At 46.5% G+C, this 20,486-nt stretch overlaps 1 protein-coding gene across 4 annotated transcripts in view; it reads left to right on the top strand.

Annotated features, from left to right (window-relative positions):
• The window catches only part of NETO1 (neuropilin and tolloid like 1), a 766,912-nt gene that overhangs the window by 700,419 nt on the left and 46,007 nt on the right, over positions 1-20,486 (top strand). For all 4 annotated transcript variants that reach the window (XM_069219884.1, XM_069219887.1, XM_069219886.1 and 1 more), the window contains exon 8: positions 7,224-7,337. In XM_069219884.1, coding sequence (XP_069075985.1) covers positions 7,224-7,337 — 114 coding nt within the window. The remainder of the gene's footprint in view (positions 1-7,223; positions 7,338-20,486) is intronic.

Consider the following 20,486-nt stretch of genomic DNA (forward strand, 5'->3'; position numbering starts at 1 on the left):
CCTGGCCTTGATGGGGGTACCAGCAGACCTTTTTATAAAGAAACCCTGACCTATGGGTCCAGCTCTTGACTAACAACTTGAGAAGTGTGGCGATTGAGAGTCCTCCCAAATCTTGACTGAATTCAAATATAATATCCATCTTTAAAAAAGGCAGTCGGCATGAATCCCGTTGCTACCGCCCCATCTCTTTAATAGATACTACCAGCAAGCACATGGGGAGAATCCGTCTCAAACATCTCGAAGCATGGGTAACTAAGAAGGGTTGTTTTTCTCAAATCCACAATGGGCTTAGTCAGGGTTTGGGTACCTTGGAGCAATACCTCAACCTCCACCTGGTTATTTCTATATACACCATGGCCAAGGGTGGTTAGATCAAACTTGGCTTCATAGACTAAACCTCTGCATTTGACTGGGTGGACAGAGGGAAACTCTGGGCCAAGATGTTGAATATGGGATTTGATCCTGCTTTGGTCTATTTTCTAGCTTCATGCTTCATGGAGTGACCGGTCGGGTGAGGTATGGAAAGAATTGTGAACTTGGTGACCCAATTGAAATGAGTTGGGTTGTAAGGGAGGGGTGCGCCCTGGCCCCTTTTTTATTTTGTATTTATATAAACGATCTTTAAGATTTTCTTAATGCAGAACAGGTTGATGTTCCAAAGGTTGGCTCTAGGAAGCTACCTGCTCTCATATACTCTGACGACTGTGTTTTAAATGCAAGAACAGGATTAACCTTAAAAAACAAACTTAATAGGTTTCATCTCTTTATGAATGACTTGGGTATAAAGAAAAATCCCATGTTATGGTTATAGGGAAAACCTGCTCTGCTCTTACGCCCCAATATATTAATGGTGAAAAACTTTCATACGTCTCTTTTTTCAAATATCTGAGTGTTCCCTTTGATAATTAATGTACATTGTCTCACCTGATCAATATTACGTAACAAAGACTCAAACAATCTACTGAAGCAGTTTTTAGGTTTGCAAGGAGGCTAGGTAATAAACCCCTGACTTCCATGAATAATATATATAATGCAATGTCTTGCCTTGGTGACATTTTGTAGGAGGCTGGCCTGGTTTGTAGTGGGTACTGTGGGTACTTACACCTTATACCAGGTCCAGTTAATCCTTATTAGTGAAGTAGTAGTGTTTTAGCAGCTTAGGCTGATAGAGGTAGCTATAGCAGAGCAGCTTAGGCTGAACTAGGAGACATGCAAACCTCATGCAATACCACCTATAGTTACACAGTACTTATACACAAGTAAAGACAATACTCAGTGTTAGCAAAAATAAAGGTATTTATTTGGGGTGACACAGTACAAAAAATATCTTAGAGGCAATACTCCTTCTGGAGGTAAGAATTATACACAATATATACACTAGATACCAAAATTAGACAATTAAATAGTCATAGAACAATGCAAACAGTAGGAAATCCTATAGAATGCAATGGGAGAAAATAGGCATAGGGGCAACACAAGCCATATACTAAGAAAGTGGAATGTGAATCACAAATTCCCTCCTACACAAGTGTAGTGTGTGCAGAATTGCTGAGATAGTAAGAATACAGTAAACGTAAGTACATTTTCCCACCCAAGAGCCCTGAAAAGCAGGAATAAAGTACTGCAAGTTTCCTTAGGACACACTACACCTCGTTTTTGGGATATTGCAGCATCTGACCAAGTCTGCAAAGAACAACTGCTGGATTATTGGACCTGAAGACCTGCAAAGGAAGGGGACCAAGTCCAGAAGTCAAAAGAAGTTCCAGGAGGGACAGGAGCCCCTGCCAACCCAGAAGAGGCTGCAAAAGAAGAGTCCCTGGTTAGTCAAAGACTGCAGGAATGCACCCTAGGAAGATGCCATTGGGTTCCTGCATGATTCAAAAGATGTCCCACAGCGGGAAGATCATTGCAGATGAGATTTCGTGTTGGAAGTCACCAACAAGCCTTGGCTACAACAAAAGTGAATTTTTCATCAAAATGGCACTGGATCGACCCAGGAGGGACCTGGGGCCCTCAACTCTGTGTGAGGAGGAATAGGAGGCTCTCAGCACTTCAGAGGGACCTCCGGATGCCAGCCAGTACCCCCAGGAGTCGCAGGATCCAGGTTCAAAGGAGGTGCAAAATGCAGTTGATACAGCACAACAAAAGAAGTTCCCATGCAGCTGGGGAACAACTCAGTGAGTTGAGCATCACAGGATGGAGTGCTGGGGACCTGAGCCAGGATGTGCATGAAGGAATTTTGCAAAGAGTGCACACAGGCCTCAGGAGGCGAAGAAGATGTAGGACACAGGAGTAGCATCGCCCTTGGGGAAGGCAAGGTCTTACCTCCTCCAAATTGCATCAGCAGGACCTCAGGACAGTCTTTGTTGATGATCTCCACTCTCTGTGTCCTTAGGAGCACGCTCGTCGCTGTGAGAGGAGTCCCAGTGTACCGGTTGCCTTCTTAGAAGGTGCCTGCTTGGAGTAGGGGAGAGACTCTGTCACTCCACGGGAGATTTCTTCGGCCCTTCTGGTGCAGGATAAAGACAGGGAGTCCCCAGAGCGTGCACACGCGTGGAAACTGTTGCAATTGCTGACTTGGAACTGAGGTTGCTGAAGAAAATTGTCCCTTGTAGACACTTTGTTGTAGTTACAGCATTTCTTGGAGCAGGCTGCGGTTGATCCAAGGTCTGAAGTTGTTGCAGAGGATTCCTGAAGGAAACATGCAAGCAGAATCTGAAGATAACCCACAGGAGAGACCCTAAATAGCCCCTAGAGGGGGATTGGCTACTTTATCAGGTATGGACCTGTCAGGAGGGGTCTCTGACATCGCCTGCTGGCACTGGCCACTCAGAGGCCTCCAGAGTGCCCCTACACCTTGCAAAGCAAGATGGCTGAAGTCTGGGACACACTGGAGGAGCTCTGGGCACCACCCCTGGGGTGGTGATGGACAGGGGAGTGGTCACTCCCATTTCCTTTGTCCAGTTTCCCACCAGAGCAGGGGACAAGGAGTCCCTTAACCAGTGTAGACTGGCCTATGCAAGGAGGGCCCTATCTGTGCCCTTCAAATCATTTCCAGAGGCTGGGGTAGGCTACCCCTCCCCAGCCTTACACCCATTTCCAAAGGGAGAGGGTGTAACACCCTGCTCTCAGAGGAAATGCTTTGTTCTGCCTTCCTGGGACTGGGCTGCCCATACCCCAGGAGGGCAGAACCCTGTCTGTGAGATGGCAGCAGCTGTATCTGCAGTGCAAGCCTCAGAGAGCTGGTTTAGCAGTACTGGGGGGTCCATGGTGGAGCCCCCAGGATGCATGGAATTGGCTCTCCAATACAAGATTTGGAATGGGGGGACAATTCCATGATCTTAGATATGTTACATGGCCATATTTGGAGTTACCATTGTGAAGCTACATATAGGTGTTGACTTATATGTAGTGCACGCGTGTAATGGCGTCCCCACACTCACAAAGTCCGGGGAAATGGCCCTGAACTATGTGCGGGCACCTTTACTAATGAAAGGGTGCCCTCACACTCAGTAACTTTGCATCTAACCTTCAGCAAGTGAAGGCTGGATATATAGGTAACTTATAAGTTACTTAAGTGCAGTGAAAATGGCTGTGAAATAGTGCGCACACTCTTTCACGCAGGCTGCAGTGGTAGTCCTGTGTAAGGGGTTGTCTGAGCTCCCAATGGGTGGCAAAAGAAATGCTGAAGCCCATATGGATCTCCTGGAACCCCAATGCCCTGGTACCTAGGTACCATATACTAGGGACTTATAAGGGGGGGTCCAGTATGCCAATAGAAATTGGTAAATGAAGTCACTGGCCTACAGTGACAAATTTAAAAGCAGAGAGAGCATAAGCATTGAGGTTCTGGTTAGCAGAGCCTCAGTGACACAGTTAGGCTCTACACAGGCATTCACATTAGGTCATAAACTATGAACACTGGGGTCCTGGCTAGGAGGATCCCAGTAAGACAGGCAAAACATACTGGCATTTAGGTTTTTATTTATGAGCACTGGGGTCCTGGCTAGCAGGCATGTAAAGGAGCAGTTAGCCTTGTTGGGGAGAGAAGGCTGTTACTCCAATCCACCCTCAATGGTGTCCATCCCAAAAAAAGCAGCTCAAACAGGATGACTGGCTATATTTTCCCAACAAAGGCTAGAGCGTGAGACAAAAAAGCAACAGGCAACAGAATTTTTACCTCTCATTACCACTCTGTCCATGGAACCTTACATGACGTTTTCCCTTTCCCATTCACAAAGGTTTTATTTGACCACATTTAAATCTGGTATAGCTAATTTATTGGTTTCTTATCCTAGTTCTGCATTCCATGATGCATACTTGGAAATTTGTCTTTGTGATTCAGTGTTGCCCCAGTCACTTTAACATTTTTTATCTTTTTTGTAAATTGTATACTGTCCATCAAAAACAGTTGTTGATTCCCATATTGAGGCATCTGAAAATTACAAGTTGTAGGTCTGCATTGTGTAATCTACAGCTTCTTCAGTTGGAATCTATTTTCTTGATGGGGTATAGATTTTTATCTACTACCATCTGTCTGAGGAAGCTAGTGGGGAAGTAAATAACGGAATTTGGTATTTCCCGCTGCCAGAGCTGTTTAATCGGGGTAGGTGATATTTTGGGGAAGATTTACAAGCCTCTAGCGCTTCTTAGCGCCACCAAAGCATAATTTGTTTTTATGATAAGGCGGTGCTAAGCAGGCAATTTCCCCGTACCATAGTTACAAAGTGGCACAATGCATGCACTGCGCCACTTTGCAACCCATTGCACCACATTTTGCCTGCACCAGGCATAATGTATGCAAGGGTCAGGTTCGCACACAGGCAGGCCCAAAAAGGTGGGGAAAGTGAAATTTACAAGATTTCACTGTGCCATTTTTTCAATCATTTTTAACGCCTACCCAAGACAGGCATTAAAGGGGCGCTCCTGTATTGGCCTATGGACCTCACTGTGCTTTGCTGCACTAGCGCCAAACTTTTGGGTGTTAGTGCAGCAAAGCGCCACAGTAGCATCATAAATTGTAATGCTATTGTGCTGACATGCACCGTCCTGCACTATATAGTAAACACAGCACTACCGTGGTGACATTAGGGGGTGCAGGGCGATGTAAAAAAAGTGGCGCCTCAGAGTTGGTGCACCACTTTCTTGAAAATATGCCCTTTTGGGGCATATTTGTGGTTCCCCTAGAGCCACCTGGCGCTACATTTGCATAATTTTTTTACATAAATGTGGCAGGGTAGCATTTCCCATGCGCAATATTTACAAAGTGGAGCAATGCAAGCATTACGCCACATTGTAAACCCTTGCGCCATATCATGCCTGCACCAGGCATAATGTGTGCAAGGGGTGCTTTCCCATGTAGGGATGCCCACAAAAATGATGCACTGAAATTTGCAAGATTTCACTGCACCATTTTAGCGTCATTATTAATGCCTGCCTACTGCAGGTGTTAAGATGACACTCCCATTGAAAAGAATGGGCCTCCCTGTGCTTTGATTCATTAGCTAATTTATGGGGCTAATCCAGCAAAGCGCCATGAATTTTGATGCTAATTTGGACTCGACTGCCATAGTGCGATGTATTGTAAATACGCTGCACACATGGGGTCATGATTTAATCTATTTTAACACTATGGCCCTCATTACAACTTTGGCCGCTCGCCAAGTTGTAACTGCTGCGTGGCCGCCAACGTGGCCGCACTCCTGCGGTGGCCATTTCGACATCCCCGCTGGGGCGGCGGGCGGAAACCGAGTTTCTGCCCACCGGCCCAGCGGGGATGATGGCCGCAACATGGGAGCCGGCTCCAAATGGAGCCGGCGGTGTTGCGGCAGTGCGACGGGTGCAGTTGCACCCGTCGTGCTTTTCACTGCCTGCTATACAGACAGTGAAAAGCTTCATGGGGCTGTGCCAGGGGGAGCCTGCACTGCCCATGCCTGAGGCATGGGCAGTGCAGGGGCCCCCAGGGACCCCGCGACTCCCCTTTCCGCCAGACTTTTCATGGCGGTTCCTACCGCCATGAAAAGGCTGGCGGGAGGGGGACTCGTAATCCCCTCAGCAGCGCTGCCCTGGACGATTGAATCCGCCGGGACCAACATGGCAGAAAGCCGCGGTCGTAATTCCCAAGATTGCACTGCCAGCCTGTTGCCGGTGCAATCGACAAAACAGGGATGTATTGAGGCCCTATATGTTTTTATGGTTATACTATTTTTGTATAGCGAAGAAAGATTATCTGATCTGGTCAGATTGGTAACTTTTAATGCAGGTTGATAAATAAAACTGACTAAAGTCAATTCATAAAGTGACTTGAACAATGAGCCAATACCTGGCAAATAAATGCACACCCCTCGGCTGGCGAATATGTCTAATAACAGTCAAGGGAAGGCCTTCGCTCTGAATGCCAGAGCGTTGACACGTCACCACGTTTGAGCACATTTGTTATTGCTGTTCCTTCTTTTTAATGAATATGTGATTCCTACTGTGATATTTGTTTTACTAACAAGGTTTCTGGTTGGGAAATAGCGCACTACTGCTTCTGATAGCATGATCCTACAAATAGAACTAGAAGAAACTTGTGCTTTCTGTACACAATGAAACAGATATGTGCAGTTATCGACAAAATATGAATTATTGAAATTAAACTGGGATTCGAGCTCCTTAGGGGAACTTGCATTGTATAACGAGCCTCTGGGGCTTTACAACCTCGTAGAAAATCAACACCTGTCAAGCGTTGAGTCATTATGTGTGAAGTCAGCCAGGCTAAGAGGGCCTCGGGGTTGTGCGCAATGCACACTGCTCACAGCTTATATATATATATTTAACTTGCTCCTTACAGTCCTGTAAGGAGGCAGCTTTTTTTTTAAACTTTGTTTATCTTCTCCATTATTAATGATTTAAAGTAATTGCCCCGAGAATTGCCCTCCAATATTGTTTTCCGTCATATTATTATAAAATGACACATTGATAAAAAAGGCCCTTTAGATGCGATCTATCTAATCTTACTAGCCATGTATTGCCCCCACTGTTCATTAAACCATCAATGCCCTGCTGTATGACAGGTATTCCAAAAAATGGGGAGCACGGGAAATACTGTTGCAGAAACCCAAGCAACAAATTACTAATGAAAATAAATACATTTTCCTCCGTCCTTAAGTGATTTCCATGTCTCTCTGCTGTAAATGCTTAACGTTTCCATAATAACCATGCCATTCTCTGTTTGTTTGCAGCCCCCTGTGAAGCCAATACATTTTTCTGCCACAGTAATATGTGCATTAATAATACATTGGTTTGTAATGGAGTCCAGAACTGCGTGTATCCTTGGGATGAAAACCACTGCAAAGGTAATAACATATTTAGGCGAGGGAGTAATATAATTATGATGGTCTGGGTGGATATTAAAAGTAAATAGGCTGATTTTAATATAATTTCGTATGTGCTTATTCTGTGTCCTTCCTCTTCCTCTTATTTTGTGTTAATCGCAAAGGCGTGGTTGATAGTTTCTTGAACTGGGTAACTGAAGATCTTAGTTTTGGATTTTAAAGTGAGTTGTGTTTGTGCACGTGGAGAAAACGTTGACTGAGTCCCTCCATTCGTAGTCATGAGATAGTGGCAACCTCGCTGTGGCTGTCCGAGATTAGCCAAGACATATGGCATGCACTCCAAAGCAGAACTAACTGCTTGATACTAAAAACATAACTATTTGACAGGAACAGAAGAAAAATGTACAATGTGGCAGATGAGCCCAGAGCGTTGGAATGAAGGGATAATGGTATCTTTAAGCTTAAATATTCTTATATCATCAAAAATCGCATGTAAATACCCTAGAAAAGTGAACGAAAATTACATATAGTCTGTGTAGTTTCTTTAAATTTTGTAGAGCCTTTTTGCGGGAATGAGATTTATTTTTTCACAAAATTGTTATGCTTTAAAACATACCTCCTTTGTTTGAATTCACTTTCGTGTCAGAACTTTCTGCGGGGCCTCTGTCAACAATTTGATGTTGAGCCCACTGGACACCACTTCTGTTTGTGTCAGGTGCCTTAGGAACCATAATTCTAAATATAAAAAACAATCCCTCTAGTAAAAGAAATAATATGGCATTATCAATAATCATAGCAGAATTGCTTTAAAAAAAACTCTTGGGCCCTCATTACGAGCGGCCCATAAAATCCGACTCCTCAGAGCCAGAATATATCTAGTGTGATAGACATCCCCTGATTATAAGCATTTGGGGAATAATATGCAGATGTTGGTGTTTACCATACTGATACCCTACTGCCTTTCCTTTCACCTTCTGTAACACAGCAGGGTAGTCACCTAGATCACTTTTAAAAATTCCTCTCATTTGCAGTCAGAGAAATTAAGGTACACGGTAAGTTTCCAAATTAGCAACAATTTGTGGAAGCCATATCCTGATATTTGACCTTCGTCTTTGTACGGCCAGCAAATGTAACAAGATAAATACATCATTTAAAATCATATCTATTGCTTTCACCTGCTGAACTACAGCAAAATTATATCCGAGGAGCCGCAGCACCCATGACACCCCTACTTCTAGCGCCTATGCTAGAATATGACGGCTTGGAGGGAGAGTGAGGAGCATGATTCATGAGGAGCTGGGAGGGTTTTCTAGCAGCAGAAAAGCGAGAATGAGATGGAGAAGACTGCAAGAATAATATATTGTTTGTCATATTCTGTGGACACAAGAATATACAGAATGTGTGCAAATGCGTCCATTTCTTACGATAATGGCATTACTCCTAGTCCTACTCCCTCGCCTTCCTTTTAACCAATGATGCTTCCTGCCTGCCTCTAGACCCTCCCTTCCCCCTTTAACCCCCCCACCCCTACCACCTCCTGTACAAAAACCAAGCCCAAGCAGCAACTCAGACAGTCCGTACTGGGGGGCGGGAGGGAACGGAAAGGCAGGCGAGGGAGGAGGACTAGGAGTAATGCCATTATCGTAAGAAATGGACGCATTACCTCCCGTCCCTCCCTCGCCTTCCTTTTAACCAATGAGACATAGCAAGAAAAACACCGGAGACGGACACTGAGTTGCAATAAGGTTATTATAATGCACACAGACCACCGAGACCCTACCCCTATTACCGCATAGAGGATAAGACCCAGTGACCCAACACCGACTCCAAACTACCCAAGTCCGTCAGCCTATAATGCCGGACAAATGTTGAGGGAGAGGCCCAAGTGGCGGCCCTGCAAATTTCCACCACTGAAGTCCCCTGAAGCTCAGCCACTGTAGCCCCCATACCCCTGGTAATACGGCCCTGAACCCCCTGGGGAGGAACTACCCCTTTTAACAAATACGCCAACAGAATCAGAGACCTCACCCACTGACTCAACGAAGTCGTGGAAGGCTTCTCACCCTTCCAGGCCGGACCGAAATTCACAAAAAGCGAATCACCTTTACGGAAAGGAGCCACCACATGCAGATACTCCAACAATGCCCTGTGAACATCCAAAGAATGCAACTACACCTCCTCATCCGAGGAGGGATTCGGACAAAACGAAGGAAGGATGACCTCCTGGCGAGCATGGAAAGAAGAATTAACTTTCGGAACAAAAGAAGGAACTGGAACAAGCACCACACGATCCGGAAAAACTTTACATAAAGGAAAAGAACAGGCCAAGGCCCCCAATTCCCCTAAACGGCAGGCCGAGGTAACGGCCACCAAAAAGAACGTCTTCAAAGAAAGATGGCGCAAGTCACAGTCCCCCAGAGGCTCAAAAGGGGCAGCAGTCAACGCATCCAAAACTAAAGAAAGATCCCAAGAAGGGAAAGAGCGTACAGGGCGAGGAAACAAATTAAGAAGCCCCTGAAAAAATCTAGGCAACAAATGACCCTCATCCGACAGACTACGCCAAGGACCCCTAAACGCCTGAATAGCCACCCACTGCACCCGCAGAGAAGCCACCGACAACCCCAATTGTGCACCATCCTGTAAAAATTGCATCACATCAAATATAGAAGCAAAGGTAGGATCCAAAGTATGCCTGACGCACCATGAAGAAAAAACTTTCCACTGCCTACCATACGAAATCAAAGTGGAACGCTGCCTTGACGCCAGTAAAGTAGAACTCAAACCCACTGGCACCCCCAGACCAGGCAAACCCTGCCGTTCAACTACCAGGCCGTCAAGTGTAACCTCCTCAACGACCCCTGTGAGAGGCAAGGACACTCCAGGGGAGACGGACAAAGAGGAAGAGGCCACATCCGACCGGATGCCATCAGCTGCAACAATGGAAACCAATTCACCCTCGGCCAATGATGCGCAACCAAGAGAACCCTGCCTCCCAGATGCCTCAATCTCAACAGGAAGTACCGGATCAGCTGAAACGGCGGGAATGCGTACAAAAGGCCCCGAGGCCAAGGACACAACATTCCATCCACCTCCCAAGCCTGAGGACACCGAAACCGGGAGCAGAAGCGACTGAGTTTTGCATTCTCTGGGGATGCAAACACATCTAACACCGGAACACCCCAGAGACGAACAAGATGAAGAAACAGCGACCTCCGGAGGGAGAAAAGCTGTGAGGAAGGAATCACCCTGCTTAGCAGATCCGCCCGAACATTGACCACCCCCCCAATGTAGGTAGCCCGGAGTGAAGGAACCCATTCCTGAGCCCACACAAAAATATTCCTGGCCAGAATGAACAAAGCCCTCGACCTGGTCCCCCCCTGTCGGTTGACATAAGCCTTGGCCTCTAAGTAGTCTGTCCGAATAAGAACCGCAACTCCCTTCAGGGACACCTGGAAATGAATTAGGGCCAATAACACTGCCTTCAACTCGCGCCAATTCGACGACCGATTGGCCTCCAGTGGGGACCAAAATCCCTGAATTTGTGCCGACCCCATCCAAGCACCCCAACCTGAGAGGCTGGCATCCGTTGTGACCACCACTGGGCTCAGAGGAGACAAAGACACCCCTACCCGAAGATGATTGGACACCAACCACCACCTCAACTCCCTGCGAATCAACCCTGACCCCGGAATTCGGGTCATCAGAGAACCAGACCCTGGCTCCCACCTTCTCAGGAACCAGTTAATCAAGCAAAGAAGATGGAATCGCGCCCAAGGAACCAGAAACATTACAGACGCCAAATGACCTTGCAGACGTAACGATAGAAGCGCACGGGGAGCAGACTGCGACACGACCTCCTTCACCAGGGACTGGAGTACCCCTAACCTCTTTTCCGACACCGTCACCAAACCGAGAAGAGTCCGAAACCGAGCCCCTAGAAAAACCAGATCTTGGGAAGGAACCAAATCTGACTTCCCCCAGTTGACCAAAAACCCGTGGTTTTGCAGGACCATCAGAACCAGGGCCAACCGCCTCCTCAACAGGCCCTGTGAGGGTGCATGTATTAGGATGTCGTCTAGATAAGGATGAATAAACACCCCTTCTGAATGTAGTAAAGCCACCAGGGGGGCCAGCACCTTTGTGAAAATCCGGGGAGAAGACTTGAGGCCGAAAGGCAGTACACAAAACTGATAATGCTCCAGGCCCACAGCAAACCGTAGGAACCGCTGAGAAGTCTTTGCCACAGGCACATGTGGTATGCATCCTGCAGATCTAGTGACACCAGAAAATCCCCCTGACTGACCATCGGAAAAATAGTCTGAATTGACAGCATGCAGAAATGTACCGTCCTGATCCAGGTATTCACTCCCTTCAGATTGAGAACAGGCTGAAAACCCCCTGACACCTTCTGAACTAGAAACAAGACAGAATAAGTGCCCCGACCCCTTTCTTCCAGAGGAACGTGGGAAATGGCCCCTTTGACAAGTAAGTCCCGGACTCCGTTCAACAACGCCTCTCTCCGTGCCCTGACCGCAGGCCGAGGAGTGGGAAGCACCCCTGAATCGGGAGGCATCATATCGAAATCTATGACGTAACCATTGGCCACAATGTCCAGCACCCAATGATTGCTGACACTCTCCCGCCAAGCAGAAAGAAAGTGCCTCAGCCTTCCCCCAACCTGCCCTATGCCATGCCCACAGTGATTGTCAGGACCCCTTCTTGAACCCACCCCGGTTTGAAGGAGCAGCTTTCTTAGGGGAAAAACGGGGCTGAAAATGACGTTTCCTGAAAGAAAAAGACTTAGCATCCATCTTGGGAAAAGAACAGGAATGCTTCTTCCACCCTTTGCCCGAAGCAGAACCCCCTTTATAAGGTAAGGCATGTTTCCTTTCCTTAAATGCCTTGGAAAGCATTGAAGGCAATTGATCTCCAAACAAGCTACGACCTTCAAAGGGCAGTCTTAGGAGAGCAGACTTCTCCCCAGGATCTGCCTTCCATGACCGCAACAAGAGGGACGTACAGGCCCCAATCAAAGCTCCCGATGCCAGAGCCGAAGTACGGACCACATCCGATAATACATCCGCTAACAACCTGGCTTGCTGCTCCATACCAGCCAGAAGTTCGGAGCACTCCGCACCTTCCTGAACAGCAACTGCCAGTTTATAAAAGTCCTGCACCAACGACTGGGCTGCATAAGCAGAATAAATACCCGCTCTCAGAGCCAGATTCTCAGCCGCAGAAACCCTCTTGAGACCTGCATCCACCTTACGATCCGTGGCCTCCGTAGGCACACAATCCTCCGGATTGACTGCCGTTTTGCCAATCAGGGTTGCCAAAATGGAATCCAGGCAAATCGAGGGAGGCAGTACATCCTCCCCTTCTAGCAAATCAAGTTTCTGAAGGAATCGTGGAATTTGAGCTCTATCCACATCCTTCCATTCCCGAAACACCATATCCTTCACAGGTCCCAGAAAAGCCATGGCAAACTTAGAAGGCATCTGATACTGAGGGAAAAAGTGGGAGTCAGAGCTCGTAGGCTGAAACACTGGAAAACCCCAATTGTCCCGAACATGTGACATCACCTCCCACATCTCTTCCCTGGAGACATATTTCCCCCCAGAAGAAGTAGATGGAGCCTCCCCCTCCTCATCATCCAAAGAGGACCGTTCCGCAGTAGTAGGAGGATGTGATGCTTTATACCGAGGAGGCCTGGCCATCCCTGCCTGGAGAGCCCTAGAAACAGCCACCTCTATCATGTCCTGCACCTCCTTCCTGGACATGAGTGGTGCAGCACCACCCACAATCCTGCGTCGCTTTGCCGGAACCTTCGGCATGGTAAACCCAAAAAGAACTACCATCTCACTAACCCCGACCACCAAATATACAGGAGACAGGACCTCCCATAAAAAATCCTGAAACCAATAAAAAATGCACACAATCAGTTAAAATTGCGGGCAGAACACCCGTCCTACCAGTTCCTGAAGTCCAAAAACGCCAACCGGCCCCTCCACGCGGCTCCGCGGGCCGAGGAACCGGAAATAGACGCCCCAGCCGCAAAGAGCCGACTGACCTCGTCAGCCGACTCCCAGGACGTGTCCCACAAGCAGCCCCGCCTGCTCGTCGAAGACGCGACTGGCCAGAGCACACCTCGAGGAGCTCCGCGCCTCGAGGAGTGCAGGAATCGATGCTCCCCAGGCCCCGCCATGGAGGAAAAGAGAAAAGGTAAGTCTAGCGTGGGCTAGACAAATAAAACAGGAGGTGGTAGGGGTGGGGGGAGTTTAAAAGGGGAAGGGAGGGTCTAGAGGTAGGCAGGAAGCCTCATTGGTTAAAAGGAAGGCGAGGGAGGGACGGGAGGTAATGGAGGTAATCTACATTTGTGGGTCAAACATTGTGTGAGAATTGTTTGTGATAATTGTCAATGTTGTATGGAGTAGTAGTCAACATAGGACCTGAACGGTGAGTATGGTTGCTGTGTGTAGTACAATCGTTTTTGGGTGAGTGTGTATAATGTTGTTGAGGGCAGTGAGCAGGGTACCCAGGACAATCAAGGTCTTGGGTAGTGGGTCTGAAGTCTGCATCTGGGAAGTAGTTTTCAATTCTGAAAAGAAGTGAGACTATTGCCAGCCTATCTGTCTTTTCTTTCTGATTTGCAGGCTGAGGGACAGGTGGATGTTTATGGTGATTACTAATTTTTTAGTATTTAGCAGGAGCTGAGAAGTCAGTTTATTTCACTTGATATCTGGGGCTGTATTACACAACACATAGCTGCCATGGAGCGCAATGGGCATGTGCACCTGCTTTTTGCATCCCAAGGGCACTAAGCTATTACAGAAGGGACTGCAGATGACTCTGTGGCCCATTGTGTAATACTAATAACGCTGGCAGATATGTAGCACCAGGGCTATCTTCGGAGGGCATTCTCTGATTTGCGTGGGGTATGACCAAGATAAATGAGATACTTCACCTTTCTGCCTGTGCCATATTACCAACCTGGGCTCAGAGGAAAGCATCCCCTTAGAAGGTACACTGAAAGAGCACCACAAAAAGGTGGAGCACTGTCAGTCTGCCCCCTCAGGGCAGGCTTCTCAAGGTTGAAAGGGGGGAACCCTCAGACATCCCGCTGTAGTTGGTTGCAGTTATTAACTGCATCCACCTGCAGGGGGATCTCTAAACATTCTCTAACTACTCTCTAAAGTGCAGGTAGGTTACCACCTGCGCAGAGAACCAGGGGAAAATTTTGCGCTGTCCCCATGGTAGTGCAAGTTTCATGGCTGCCCTTTGGGCAGTATATTCATTCATATATGGGGCAGTGTCACTGTTTGCACCTAGTACACCTGCTTAAATGTGCACCATGGTGCAAATGAGGACTGTGCTCCCTGTATGTAATACAGGCTGTGATAGTCATAGTCACAGTTGCCCATGTCTTGTGTTGTTGGCAATGATGATATATGTGAGTTTTACTACATTCAGTTTGAAGAAGGTGCTTAACAATCAGGCATAAATAAGGGTGAAGTAATGGGTGAGTGGGGTGAGGGTCTTGATTGTTGATATTTCCAAATACTTTTGCCTACCACCAGCATACAGAAAGGTTTGATTATGTGGGCTGTAAGGACTCCAAAAGAACCCACGTAGAGTTTGCAAATGAAGCGGGTGAGAATGAACCCTTACTCCTTTAAACCAGACTTGCTACAAGGTTTTGGAATGGTGGTGATTTAGTGTGTTTTGATTTGTTACTGTGCAATACCATGTCATATGAGAAGTGGGGGTTTTATGAGCATGGTTAGGTTTAAATATACCGTCCTTATGAACTGTGCTTGATCTGTCCATTTTTCTTATGACTAATTTCCTCTATTGCAGGTTTTAATTGTTTACTTATTACCTTTGGTTGCTACTGTTGTGAGTGGAGCGACAGATAACTAAAAAGAAAAGCTGAACTTTGCTGTATGTTTGGTCAGTGTCTTGTCTATTGAGACCTTTTAGATGTTTATTGTGTTCCGTTGCTTGATAGAGTATGTTGTTGTGAACACAATGATAACAAGCAGTAGGATGTGTAAGTGATGTATTGGATGCATGCTTGGTGTTCTGGTAATGTTTGGTGTGTGTAGATTTACATTTTCACAAGTCCAGCTCATCAGGATTTTCTCAGTGCAAGGCTACCTCGTTGGAGGAAAGTCAAGAACAGCAGAGCACGGCACATTCTACTAGATACGCAGGACTAACCCAAGTCATCCTCTGAGGCTAAAGGCACCAATAAATATTGAGCTGGCAAATGTCCAAGCAGGAGACTGCTCATGACTGAGGTGCAGTCAGGGTAAGGGAACCCAGCATGAATTATCAACTGGCCTTCTAATATCCAAGCCTCGCCCATCACTTTCCCACCCAGGGAAGGTTTGCCCGTGATCCTGAAATATGATTAATTAGAAAGCGAGAAGAGTGACCAGTGAGCCTCCTTCTTATAGCCCATACAGAGGGGGGTTGACGTAAGGAGCATGGGTAAACGTTTTTGGGATAGTAAATCTCTTTTTAAATGATTTCTGCCTTGAAGTAGATGATCCCTTCTTGAATAAAGTACTTGGACAAGGGATGGAAAATGAGTATAATGAAGATTAGCAGCATGTAATCCCTCCATTACTATGGTAGAAACCTGTGGGTAAACGAAACAATTCATTTTTCATTTTAACAATGGGAGTTGTGAGGCATACTATCCTATTGCGCTTATGAGGATACACTCAAAGCTCTACAGAAAAACACAAAGGAACATATTCATGAGGAAGTGGCGCATTGGTCCTAATGCACCACTTTTCTTGCATCCCTCTTGCCCCCCGTAATGATGCCATTGTTGTGCTGTATTTACAATACGGCACACCATGGCGTTGTTACCACAACAGCATCAACATTTTTGACACTGTTGTAGTGCTTTGCTGCACTAGCGGCAAAAATGTTGACACTCGTGCACCAAAGCCCAGTGAGGCCCTTACATTATTATGGGTGCTTCACTTTAATGCCTGCCCTGAGCAGGCGTTAAAAATGGGTGAAACAAAATGGCACAGTGTAATATTGTAAATGTCACTGCACCATATTTTAGGGTTTCCCTGTGCGGGAACTTCCCGCTTGCATATATTACGCCTGGCACAGCCATGATGTGGTGCAAGGAGATGCAAATGGCACAATGCATGCATTGCACTACTTTATAAATATAGCACAGGGAATGGGCACCTTAACACTGCCTTGGCGTTATAAAAATGAATTATAAGACAGTGCAGGGGTCTTATAAATCTGTCCTATAGTACTTTTTCTATAGGTCATCTTTAAGTTATGCTTTTAGATTTTTGAGTGTGGTATGCATTAGTTTGCCCATATCTTTCATTGTATTAGAACCGTCAAATGTCTGTGGTAGACAGTGGCAATTTGTTTATTTCTGTTTCTGCTGCTGTCATTATATTGCTGTAGAGCGTTCTTCACGACATTGCTCCACATGTAATGCTTTATGAAGTACTGCTGATTTCAGCAGCTCAGTGGCATGATTCCTCTTTCAATTTTGGCTCTGTTTCTGCAAACAGTTTCCCAATCTTCATTAATAGCGAGATTAAATCTGACACTGCATTTGTTCTGCAGCAGATCAGCAAATCAGCAGCTCTGGGTTTAGATGTGCAGCAAAAATGGTGCTAGTTGGTTACAGGCTGCCCTCGAGCTGTGCTAAAGGGTTTATTTTGTGTGGACTCAGTTTATTTTCAGTACCAATAGTGCGAACCCAGGTTAAATCACACATGTGTTTAGTTGTCTGGTTGCTCAGTAACGTTTCCTTTCGAAAAAATGCTTTTTGCAGTGATTAAACGTGTTTGTTTTATTTAATGTTTCAGTTATTTCATAAACCAACTACTTTTACAGAATATTTGTTTTTCAGAGAGGTACTCGCTAAGTTGTAAAAATCTACTTGAAGGGTGAAGTATGGCTGAATATTGGGATTCGAATTTCAGAGCAGACACCCACCTGTGGATTTTCACTGGATGGGAAGTGCCCATTTCAGGGCTTCTAGAAACTGTTAAATAATCTGTTAAATCTGTGATGATCTGATCTCCCTAAGCTGATCCTTGAAAAAGTAAAACAGTGGGCCTCATTTTCAAGAAATGAGGCATTGTAGCTGCAACGCATTGATGTGGCAAAAATGGTAGCACTCAGGTGCCCCATGGAGTTTGGATGCTGATTGCGTCAAAAAACAAGTGACACGAGCCTATGCACCCCTCAGAAGGAAAATTTATGCTACTGCTGCAAAAGTGACGCTAGGCTGATTAGCTGCACGTAAAGTGATGCAAGCCATCCCAGTGTCACTTTTGTGCGCTAAAGCATCAAAAACAGTTAAAAAAGCCACATTGGCACAAAAAAACACTCCAAAAGCAGATATGGAGGACAGAGGACACAACAGACCCCAGGATAATCCCAGCAACCCAAGCAACAGCCAGGATGTCCAGACAGACTCCCAGGGAAAAGAGAAGAGGAAGAGAAAGTGCAAGTTTAGTGAGGAGGAGAATAACATCCTGATCACTGAGGTGACGGAGCACCAACACCAGCTATTCGTCACCTCAAAATTGCCATTAGGGAGGAAAGAGGCCAAACGGCAGTCCATTGTGGACAAGGTCAACAGTGTAGCAGATGTCAAGAGCACAGTGATCGACTGTAAGAAGCACTGGCATGAGTGCAAGCATAAGACAAAGGAGAAACAGACCAACAACGTTAAGGCAGCATTGCAGACCAGAGGTGGAAGTCCGGCTGCCCAAGAGCAGCTGGACGATTTGGAGGAGATGGTGGCAGCCGCATCCCTGAGAAGTTGGTGACAGAGGTCCTGGGACAGGATACTGCTGCCTATAATGAACAACAAGCACCACGTGGTAAGTTGCACTGAGGGACAATGTAGCATCTAAGTAATGTTATAAGGTGCGGGCAGATATGTCCCAGCACTACAATGCACTATCTGCAGACACAAGGGTAGTATGCTGGCCCATCTATGGTTAAACATCAAATAAATGTAATGCACACTGACCAGTCACAATTTGCACAGCCCAGTCCACATCCCTCACCTTACTCCATGCAATGTGTGAAGTGCAGCATCAGTTCTAGGTTTACCTTTCTTTGTATTCTGGCACTTGTAGTGCAATGGGCAACAGCACTCACCACAACTACAACTCACAAAATACACTGCAAAAACATGAACTGGAACAATACATCAAGCATGCACACTGCTAACCTGCACAACCTGACTGTGACAATGCAGGTCATCTTGCACCATGTAGCTACTCAGTCTCACTTGGACCCATGCACACTAATCTAGAATGTAAATCCTTGGAATTAAATGGGTATGTCACAGGAGAAACAACTCATCTGAGAGAGCTTCAGGTGTGGGCTACGGGCAGTATCTACACAGAGAGACATGGCAAAAGACACATCTATAGTACCCTGCATGAAACTATACTGCACCCCACTGACCTGGCATGCAGGGTGAGTGCACACAGGGGTCTGCTGCCATGGAAGGGACCACAGGAACTCCTGTCATCCAATAAATCAGACTGGGTGTTGGGGGGAATGCAAGAGATGATGTGTGGGCCTGGTGGACCACTGCTGATGCATTGTAGGTGCAGAATGTTCATGTCAAACTGCCTTTTGTTCTGAAAGGGGAGACTGTGCATACTGGGGAAGTGAGAATAGATATGTGTACTGAAATGTAGTCTCATAAATATACATACACTGCTGGGTCTGACTGTGCATGACTTGTATCATACCTGGGGAGGAATGACAGTGAACAGCCCATTGGGGTACTACAACCTACATGCCATGTGGACCTGGGGGAAGATGTAGCACATGTCAGGAGGCAGTCTGATGCAACATTTTCTCAAGGTCCCACATGTATAAGTTGGAGAATGTCAAACAGGGACCTGACAAGGGAGACCCAGAACCACTTAGCCATCACAAATTACATGAGTCATGGAAGCACCCAGGCTGAAGTGGGAATCAGATGTAGGTACGTGCCACTGTTTACAACATTCTACTATGTGTGAGTGATGGCTGACCCACAGTTTTCAATAACAAAGCAATATGTGGTACCATTGGATATGGTCACGAATAATCTATGTGTCGTAGGCATGTGAAAAATGAATGTCTGATCGGGGTAGCATCACTATGTGGCACTAATCCATGTACCAGGACCCAAAAGTGGCTAATCACATGAGCCATGTACACATGCAATGTGGTGGACCTGAGTCACAACTCTGAGCGTGATGAAATGGGGGGAATGTCAGTGATTGTCATCTACTCAGTAGGACAGGGTCCATCCCCTCAGAGTAGGCAAACAGTGCTTGTGAGAACAATGCAGCGATAAGAGGTGCTGCCACCTGTAATGGAAATACTGTGAGATGTTGCATCAATACCCATACCTGACAGGTGTACTGTGCATCACTGTTGAACTGAAAGTGCTACATCAGGACCCTTGAATGTCAACATGATTTTCATGTTAGCATCTAACAGAGATAACCATTAACATTTCTCTGTCTCATTGCAGAGGATGAACCTACACCTTTTGGCCAGCTGACTGTCCCGGACTTTACAGATGAAGTGGATGAAGAGATGCAAACCATTAACCCAGACACCGGCCAGCAAATCTAAGTGCCATTAAGACTACATCTCCAGTGACAGGGAGGCTTGACAGCGTTGCAGGGTCTCCATATGATCTGCCCAACATCCAACAGAAATCACCTGCCTGCCCACCCAGAGCCCTGGACTCCCCGGACTCACAACTAACATTTTAAAAAACTGCGGTAGGAGTCCAGTAGGAGCTGGCGATCAGGAGGTGCGGGGATGGAGACCTTGGCAGTCACCCTTGAGGCAGTCCATAGGTGCCTTATTCCAAATTAAGGCAACTCCTCCCCCATACGAGGCACCTACTTTTCGCTCCATGGCCTCCAGCAATCCCTGGCTGACATTGCTGGTGTCATGAGGCAGAGGCATGAGCAAAAGTCCAGCCAAAGTGGCACCACAACTGTTGCCAACCAGCTGGGGGCAATCAGAAACATCTTGGATTCCATGGAGTGGCAGCAGAACTCTCTTATTGCCAACATGGGTGCCTACCATCATGACGTTGCTGCTGTGATGCAAAACCAGAAGGTCCTTATTGGTGCTGTG

The sequence above is a fragment of the Pleurodeles waltl genome, chromosome 2_2 (assembly GCF_031143425.1).
Source record: "Pleurodeles waltl isolate 20211129_DDA chromosome 2_2, aPleWal1.hap1.20221129, whole genome shotgun sequence".
Taxonomy (NCBI): Eukaryota; Metazoa; Chordata; class Amphibia; order Caudata; family Salamandridae; genus Pleurodeles; species Pleurodeles waltl.